The sequence below is a fragment of the Hibiscus syriacus genome, unplaced genomic scaffold, assembly GCF_006381635.1.
Source record: "Hibiscus syriacus cultivar Baekdansim isolate YM2019G1 unplaced genomic scaffold, ASM638163v2 tig00112498_pilon, whole genome shotgun sequence".
In the NCBI taxonomy this organism is placed as follows: domain Eukaryota; kingdom Viridiplantae; phylum Streptophyta; class Magnoliopsida; order Malvales; family Malvaceae; genus Hibiscus; species Hibiscus syriacus.
The window spans coordinates 1,270,449-1,280,284 of record NW_024063347.1 but is presented as its reverse complement, the minus strand read 5'-3'; the positions used below and the strand labels follow the sequence as shown (position 1 = coordinate 1,280,284).

The 9,836-nt window shown below is 34.3% G+C and overlaps 1 protein-coding gene across 1 annotated transcript; it reads left to right on the top strand.

Annotated features, from left to right (window-relative positions):
• Positions 1–3,539: 3,539 nt before the first annotated feature.
• LOC120180663 (probable choline kinase 1) lies at positions 3,540–7,324 on the top strand. Its single transcript, XM_039185947.1, has 8 exons — positions 3,540–3,584; positions 4,098–4,498; positions 4,934–5,055; positions 5,134–5,329; positions 6,398–6,515; positions 6,621–6,668; positions 6,841–6,941; positions 7,025–7,324. Exons 2-8 carry the CDS (start codon positions 4,148–4,150, stop codon positions 7,118–7,120), a joined length of 1,032 nt encoding a protein of 343 aa, XP_039041878.1. The 5' UTR covers positions 3,540–3,584; positions 4,098–4,147; the 3' UTR covers positions 7,121–7,324.
• The last annotated feature ends 2,512 nt before the right edge of the window (positions 7,325–9,836 follow it).

Sequence of the window (9,836 nt, the reverse complement as noted above, 5' to 3'; positions counted from 1 at the left end):
ATATATATATATATATATATATATATATAAATAATAAAATTGTACGGTAATAATGGTTCGGATTTGGGGGAAAATGGGAGTGGTGTTTCTGGGCTGCTCTTGCTCGTCTGCTCTGGTATTCCAACCTCACCCTCCATCACCTGTGCTTCCATTCTCATTTCCTTTCACTTTCGACATGCTTCAATCTTGTATTTTTCTTTCTTGTTGACAGTGGACTTGGAAGAAACGTTCGTCTTTTCCTTTGAATTCCAATGCAAATTTCTCCAAGCGGAGGGTTATTAAAGACCCCAATCAAGCTCTTAAGGTCCACTCACCATCCTTGTCTGCTTTTTAAATTACCTGAGAATTTCGTTTGTGATGTTTGAAGTCTAAACCAAATTATTTGCTTTCTCTTTTCATTGGAATGAATTTTTAATCTCCTAAATTGGCTATGGTTTAGAGCAAGTAAATTAGAGATGAGGGGCAAAACAATAATCAAATGAAGGTGGCATAGTTAGGTATTGTGAATTTTTGAATGGCAGACCACTACACTCTGTGTAATTGCCAACCATTTTTGGTTTAGAGAATGCTTACTCCGTTGGAGTGTTAGATTTCAATTTCATAGCAAATTAGGTCTGTTGTCGGCACTTTGCACTTTGATTTAGGGTTTAGACGTGTTCGACTTGGACGATTCCCGGCAATACATGATCTGGATTTGAATACTTGCTTCTTCCTACTGATCACTTGCTAGATGCTAATTACCCCGTCTTTTACCCTTCTGCTTTATTTTATTTTTATTTCTGTTGATTACTTATTTACGGGAAACCAAAAGCTTATTACAAGAGGATTGAATTTGAGAGGTACAGAGAAAGAATGTGATTGAAAAAAGGATACTGAGATTCTGAGAATGAAATGATTAATTACCCTTCCTCCTCTACCAAATAAGGGAGAACTTAGCTTTTTCCTCAAATCCCCACCATTATTACCAAAAGTTTTATTATTTTTATTTTTTTAAGAAAATTACCATTTAAAAATAAAATATATTTTTCAATTTTTTATAAATATTCTTTTATATATTTTTTTAAAATTATTATTTAGAACAAAATTTTAGTTATAATAAATGATCAAATGATATATATGACCGTGTCACGTTATTTTTCTAACGACAATTAACGAATGTGTATTCATTTTAGTCTTAATACAATTTTTATTGTCTAAATTATATCTCGAAATACGATTTGATGCCTAAATAATTTTTTTACTAAAAATAGTTGTCTAACATTTTCTCCGTTATACTTTTAGATGTCTATCGTTATATTTTTAAATTTTTAGTAATAAAAATATTATTTAAAAAATTTAAAAAAATCAAACCACCCCCGCGTCGTCCCTCTCCCTCCCATCCTTCCACCTCTGACGACAATGGGTCACCACCGATCGGATTTTTATTTGGAGCAAGACGAGGAACTCAGCGGTGACGGCTGTGTAATGTGAGAACGGCTGTAGCTGTCGAAATCGTTGAAAAACAACAATGAAAAATCTTGAAATAGATGACTTTTCGTGGGTTTTTAATGATGATCGACGCAATTTCACGGTGGGTAGAGGACTGAATTTTGGTGACGATGGGAAGAGGATTTTGATGATGTTAACGGTGACAGTCATCGGATCGACAATGGTTCATCGGTGGCTGAAGACGTAAAATTTGAGGGTTTTTTGGTTTATTTTTAAAAAATTATATTATTAATTTTTTTAAAATAAAATATTTTCTTTGAAATTTTGTATGTATGAAACGTGTCAGATAACGGTTAAATTTAACTGTCGTTACGGTTCAAGTACCTAAAAGTGTAACGTTGGAAACGTTAGACACCTACTTTTAGCCTAAAAAATTCTTTAGACATCAAATTATATTTTGAGATATAGTTTAGGTACTAAAAAGTGTATAAGTCTTCATTTTATTACAAAATTAAAAAATTAATATTTATTTTTTAATTTTTAAAATCTAACTGACTAAATATATTATTTTAGTATAATTTAGTGATTATTTATAAACTTAATTTAGAAAACATCCAATAGTAAGTTACAGGAAGTGGCAAGTGTTTAAATTTAGTTTTTAAAATTTTAAATATACTTGGTAGATAAATGTTATTATTATTTTTATTATTTGTAGAAATTTTATTTCTTATTATCAGTACATTGAATAATAATCTATTATTAAGTTTGAAATATAATATAATTCTTGAGTTTGACAAGTTCATTCAAATTAATTTCTGGTTTTCCAGTCAAATTAATCCTTGAATTTGATAACTTTGATCAAATTATCTCTGATTTTTTTTAGATCAAATTAATTCTTGATTTTTGGGGTCAAGTTAGTCCCTAAACTTAACAAGTTTGATTAAATTATTTCTGAATATTTCAGATCCAATTAATCCGTAAACTTGACAAATTTAGTTAACTTAACCCCTAAGTTTCTTATAACAACTTATCAAAGGTCAGTTTAACTATAAAAATCAAGAGTCATTCTGATCATAGAAAGTCAAGGGTTAATTTCATTAAGTTTATCGAGTTTAAGGGTCAATATGAATGTAAAAAGATATTAGCGGTCAATTTAATAAAAAATATAATTTGACCAAACTTGTTTACTTAGGGGCTATTTTTATTATAATTTTTTATATTTCTTTTATTGTTCTTCTCCAAATATTGTAGTTGTCCATTCAATAATCTCGTCACCAGGAATAATGAAAGATTTTAATTTAAAATATAATTTGATTAGAGATTGAAGTAAAATATATATTTCATAACTCAATCATCATTTTGGTTCCGTTTTTGTCATTATTTTTTTTATCAAAATCATCACTAACGTTACATTTTGATTTTATATTGATCACCTGTCATTAAAAAATTAACGGTGGTACTAACGTGTCACTATAAGGTAATATCGTATCATAACTAAAACAAATTACATCAATAATTCTGTTAAATTTTTAATGGCAAATGATCAAAGTAGATCCAAAATGTAACGTTAATAATTATTTGAAAAAAAATAATTGAGTGACCAAAATAAAATTAGAGTGATAATTAGATAACTATACGCGTAATTTATCCTAAGAATTATATATTCATTTTCTTTGCAAGTTACACACTGAAAATGAACATATAAACTGTTTTATTTAAAACTGTTAAAGATTATTTATGTACCTTATCCTTTATTATTAATACACAATTTTAAATAAAACAGTTTATATGTTCATTTTCTTTGCAAGTTACACCCTGAAAACGACAGCTGAGCTTTGTTCAATCGTATCAATATTTGAACTTGTTTAGAGGATCTAGCTTTTAGTGCCGTTATTTTTCATGTTTGTTTATTTTAGAATAATTCAAAGTTGAATAATTCAAATATTGAATGATTCAAAAGTTTTGTATGAATTAATTTTAAATGTGACATATTTGATAATTATTCTGAATCATTCGAATCATTCGAAGGTGAAAAACAAACAGTCTGACTGAAACAAACAAACAGCCCCTAAATTTATTATTCTTCAGCTTTCGCTTTCTTCAGTAATTTTTCTTGCGCTTAAATACTTGAAAAACTTTGCTGTGTCAGCTTGCAACTTTCCTTGAAATGATCTCCCTCCGGTGAGTACTTTTAGTGTTCTGTGTGAATTCAATGTTCCTTGCTGGTTTTATCCTTTTTTGGAATGCTCTGAAATGGGTTGTGTGATTATCGGCTTCTTATTACACGCATGGTGTTGAACGAATCGAACTCCTTTCCGGAGTTATTTGAAAGTCGGTTTTGATTGAAGTGTAAACTTTTCGAGGGACTTTGATCCTTTTAGCCTTCATTTACTTTCTTTTTCCCGTGGTGTTTCTTTCTGGGTGTTCGTTTTCTCGAAATCTTGAAGGTTTTCATCAAATGGATTCTTAAGTTCTTTGATTTTAGTGTTTCTGAGACATGCATTGTATTGTTTGTCTTCTTTCCAAAGAATATAATTGTTTTCTATCCCATTTTATGAAGCTTTCTCTCAAATAGACTTATGTTTCATCCGATTGAATTTTGTAGTGTAATCATGTCGTGTTCAATATTGTCGGTCTACACTCAAAAGAGATAATCTTTTGTGGGGTTTGATAACAGATTAAGGTTAGCCAATCTCAAGTTCTTTCGGTTGATAGAGAAATGGCTATAAAGAAAAACGGGTTCATTCCAAGTTCTGCACCAGAAGAATTGAAGAAAGTTTTGAAAGAAGTGGCAGCTGAATGGGGAGATACGATACAAGATATAGAAGAATTTGATGTGATTCCACTGAAGGGAGCAATGACTAATGAGGTTTTTCAGATAATCTGGCCTAAAAATCATGGAGATCGTCATCTCAAGGTGTTGGTCCGGATTTATGGTGAAGGTGTCGAACTGTTCTTCAATAGGAATGATGAAATTAGGACCTTTGAGTACATGTCCAACCACGGTCAAGGACCTAGGCTTCTTGGGCGGTTTCCGAATGGAAGGATCGAGGAATTCATTCATGCCAGGGTATATAAAATTTTCTTCCAAAACTTGTCTTTGATGTCTAATTCTTGCAATATTATGGTATATGTTAGAATAACCACATCTTATCTACAATTTACAGACGATGTTTCATTAGGAGTCAATTCTTTCTTTCAAAACTAGATCAGGGTCATGCGGACGGATACCTGTAGAAAAGGAAGTTCTTGGTGCCATCTAATGGTTACTTCATGTCGTTCTTCTGCTTCTTCCTCTATAAATGATTTGCAAGTTTTCTTTTGACATCAACTATCCATTTGTTTAGTTTTTTTTACTTGGTCAGCTCTGATAACTGATTTTAACTGGCGTCAACTTGTAGATCTAAGTAATGAAATTTTGGTGGCTTTTTCAGGCTTCAAGCACTTTTATCTCATTTCTCGTCTTGCCACTTTCGCTCAACTCTTTTTCTTTTGGATTTACCAGGCGCTTTCTGCAGCTGATCTCCGCGACCCTGAAATATCTTCTCTTATAGCAGCTAAATTGAGAGAGTTCCACAATCTTGACATGCCTGGTCCGAAGAATGTACTTCTCTGGGAGCAATTGAGGTACTAATATGTATTTGTCATATTGGTGCTTTTAGCTTTCAAGTTGAAAGTATCTTATCCCATTTTGCTTCTACACAGGACTTGGCTTAGTCAGGCAAAGAAGATCTGTTCCCTGAGAACTACTAAAGAATTCAGATTGGACATTCTCGGGGAGGAAATCAGCTTCCTTGAGAAAGAGTTAACAAAGGGCTGTCAAGAAATTGGGTTTTGTCACAATGATTTGCAATATGGTAACATAATGATGGATGAAGAGACAAGAGCAATTACCCTAATTGTAAGTTTTCAGTTCAGTTATTATCAGTCGCAAATATGGCCTTTATACTGTGCTTTCAGTTCTAGACTTGACTCTAGCATTTTTCTTTAGCGTCAACTTCCTTTGAAATAGTTAGTTAAACATGCCTTTGAAACTATGTCCCCAATACGCAATCCGAAAGTTGTTTTGTTCGACTAAAAATCTTACACTCTTTAAGTTAGTAGTCAACATTTCAATATATATGTACTAAAACTGAACAACTACTTACTGAGTGTATGTGCGTTCTTGTGGAAATTTGGCTGCTTGTTTTATTGGCAAAACTGTTTCATCTGCGAAATGCCCTTGGAGTATACTAATGGTCGGCCAAATCAGAATGAGTCAATTGAGCTGTTTATCTGCTTCTTTAACTTCATGTTTCATTTATTGAAGTGTTCATATCAATATAACAAGTTAATATATGTATGAATACCAAAAAAGGTTAATATATGTATTCATGTATCAATATATAGTATAGACATCTTAAAATATTGTTTATTTCTAGATTTTTGTAAACTGAAATTGCAGATGAGGTCTGTATGGCGACTACATTTATAAGAAATTGCAGCTGAAGCTTCTTCACTGAGTATGTGAGAAGCCAAGGGACTGGGTCAGCCTCTTTCCCTAGGTTCCAATTTATCTCATGATAAGACTATTTATAAGATATGGGTTTCATAATTTTTGAGCCTTTGATTATATGACGATTAGACCTGTTCAAGGGTCAAGTTACCTGTCTAAGCCGAAATGCCCATTTTTTTCAATATTAAATGGCTTAGGTTAGTCATACACAAATACAAGTGGGTTTGAACCTAACCCTTATTATCTTTAATTATGGTTTGATGACCTTTCCATGTTTTCCTGAAATATGTGTTCTCTTTTTCATACTATTTTCTTAATTTATTCTCATTTGCATTACCTGACACATGAACTTTGTTGCTAATAATCCCCGGTTTTCGCATACAATTTATTTCTCACTTCATGTAGCAAGTAAAAACGGCATTTCCGGGATAGAGAGATGAATGTTACAAGGAATTACTTATTCCCATTTTGCAGGACTATGAGTATGCAAGCTATAATCCTGTTGCTTATGACCTTGCAAATCACTTCTGCGAGATGGCTGCAAATTATCATTCTGAGACACCCCATATTTTGGACTACAGCATATACCCTGGTGAGGAATACTTGTAATTTTAGAAACTTCCTGTAATTGGTATCGAAAACATCGAATGCTTGTTTGGGTCGAATCATATCTGTTCCTTTTGCATTTGAACAACAGATATAAAGGAGCGCCGAAGATTCATCTCTTCGTATCTGGCATCTTCTGGTACCTTCCCTTTCACTGCAAACTGTATAGAAAATACAAATATTCTGAATTTGTTTAAACAAAGTCTGGTTTTCTGGCATAAATATATCATTCTCTGCACTTTCTGTGCCTTGAAATTTATATGTTGAATTGGTTTTAAAAATGCATGTTTGACTGGATTGCATGCATGCAGGAAATGAACTCAGTGATGCCATAGTGGAGCAGCTACTCATCGATGCTGAGAAATATACTCTTGCTAATCATCTGTTTTGGAGCTTATGGGGAATAATCTCGGTAGGTTTTTCTGCACACCGTTTCACTGCATTTCCTTTAGCGTTACAGAGTTTTTTGGACCGATCCTGTTATCGTATGTACAGGGTCATATAAACAAGATAGACTTCAACTACTTGGAGTATGCACGGCAGAGGATTCAACAATACTGGTTAACGAAGCCCTTGCTCTTGGGTTCCTGACTCTCAGGGCTTAGTAGCCTCAAAATGCAGCCATAGATTTGTACAGGTTATGTAGCAGTATAAACCTAGTGTGTCGATGGTGTCCTATCGCTCTTACTCGGACTTGGATGTCTTAAATATATATATCTCATATTGTGTTCGGCATGGGCATGTTAAATTTGTTCTAAAGTTTTGTCATGTATTTAAAAGTACACTTTTTTTTTTTCAGTTTGTACCAACTATTTTTAATTTTTTTTCTTAAACTGTCTTTTTTTATTATTTTTATCTTTTTTTATCGGCAAAACAATTTTATTAGATAAGAAATTGCAGCCAGCTTGGATATATGCTTCGTTAAAAACCTCTCTAATTCTAAGTGGAGGAAAAAAATACATATAACTAAGCCAAAAAGAAAACACAAAATACATCTAATCACCGCAGCACAACAAGCACCTAAAGTGGCCAAAACAAGGAAGACACAATGTAGCAACAAAGTAGAAACTCACAATCTAACTAAACCAACATCCAGCGCCACTGATCTAACATCAGAATACATAAACAAGCCACCAATTATCACAAGCAACAAGTACATCACAGCAGAAGAGAAATGTAGGACAGACGAAACCGATCAGCCAACAGCAGACCAACTCTCCCCCAAAATCAGACGAAGCAGGCATGGCAAACATCACCAACAATTGATCCAAGCAGTCAAAGGACCAGCCTGGACCTCACAGCTTCGTTGAAAAAACAAACGCGCTCAACAGACAGCTTCAACTTCAACCAGCCAAACAATCACGATTTAATGACCAACACGCTAACGAACAACATACAACCAAAACGATAAGATAAACAAACAATACCAAATAACTACCACCACGCCTTAAAAAGATCAAGCCTTGACAATCCATAATTTGCCAACCAATCTGTCAAAGAGAAGAGTTATAAAATCGGTGGTAGTCACACTACACAAAATACCCCATTCAACTAAAGCAGCTGCCGTGCAATTGACTTCGGCCACCTGAGAAAAACTGTCCCCTTCTCGTTGGCTTACTTAACCTCCATCCTCCTTTTTAAATCTCCCGAACAAACATCCACCATTAATCCCGTAGAAAAGTGACCTATAAAACCATGACATGTGGCATGTCATTGTTGGACGTCGATAATTTTGGAGTAAACTAAGACAAAAATGATACTTAAAGGGTAAGTTGAGATGAAAATGATAAGTTTAGGGACAAGTTAAGATGAAAATGATAATTCAAAATTAAGCTAAGAAAAAGTTTATATTTCAAAGAAGAATCCTGAATAAAACCTTAAAAAGTGAGGTGGTTAAGGAAATTCTATATGTGATATTCGTGAAGAAGTTTTGAATTAATTACTTTTATCCGATATATTAATAGATTAATTCGGACTGAGTACTACAGAAGCAAGAGCGATCTCCCAAACTCAATTTATTTCATTCGCAAACGTCAAGGTTTAAACCCTCGACCTTACTTAAGGAATCTAATGTCTTATTCCACTAGACTAACCAGTTGTTGGTGCACGAATCAACTTACCTAAGTGGTTAAAAGAATTGTTGTTGTTCATTTTTTTATAAGAAGTGGAGGCCTCATTAAAAACCCCCTCATGATTAACGGAACATCAAATAGTGTTCCTTAATCAGCGGAAGGAGGAAAAGAGTGTCTCAAAATTCATTAATAATAAAAGATTACATGAAGTTAAGACAAACAATCCCCTTACAATAACAACCCGAACACACCAAAACAACACCCAATAAACATTTTTTAATCTTGTCCATGCTAGTGCTCATGCCACCCACGTGAAGGTGGTTGATGCCCATACCATTTTGTTGCATCCCAACGCACAATGCCCAGCAGCCCTGCACCACACTTGCAGCTCGATTCCCCATCACCCATGGCCTGCTGCTCCACGAGCACACAAAACAACAGCTGAGCAAACCCAAACCCTGCCCATACCTTGCTGCCAAATACACATCTACCAACAACTCTAAATGACTAACCAGACAAAAAGCCAAAATTTGGCCCGAAATACAACACAATACAACTGTAAAGAAGCCAAATATAACAACTGACACAAAACATATAAACCAAATTCAAACACTACAGCCGAGCGCTTGCACACGAATAATTGAACAAAACAAACTTCAAAAAAAACTCTAACCGCCAATCAACCACTAGAAACTCGACTTGACATCGAATACCATCCGAACCTCCAACTCCAAACTCAAAAATAAAATTCGAGTCCCTGAAAACTGGTCACTACAAATTGTATCTTTCAATCCTTCCACAGCTATAATGTTCCGAAATCAGAAACACTCGTGAGCCTTCAAGATCAGACACCTCTTCCTCTCGTTGCACCTTACTCTGATAGCTCTTGCTGCGGTAACCTCTAGACTTCCTTTGGGGAGCCTTAAAATTCTCTTAAAATATTTGGACGGAGTTATATTTGTTGTCAAAACCCTCCTTAGGTCTCTTGATCTGCCTGGCCTTACCCTTGGGGAATGCGCAAATATTTGTAAGCCCCTCATTAAACACATCCTCCACCACCTTTGACTCAACTCGACCATCCAACATGGGGAAATCTTTAAAATAATCCTTTGAACCCTCAAAAGCAGGTGCAGGTTCACAACTTTTCCTGTAGACATCTTCTTTCTCTCTTTCCGCGTGAACCAGCAGTTCCTCATTTGAAAGGCCCATAATACTCCTACCCTCCATCTCCCTTG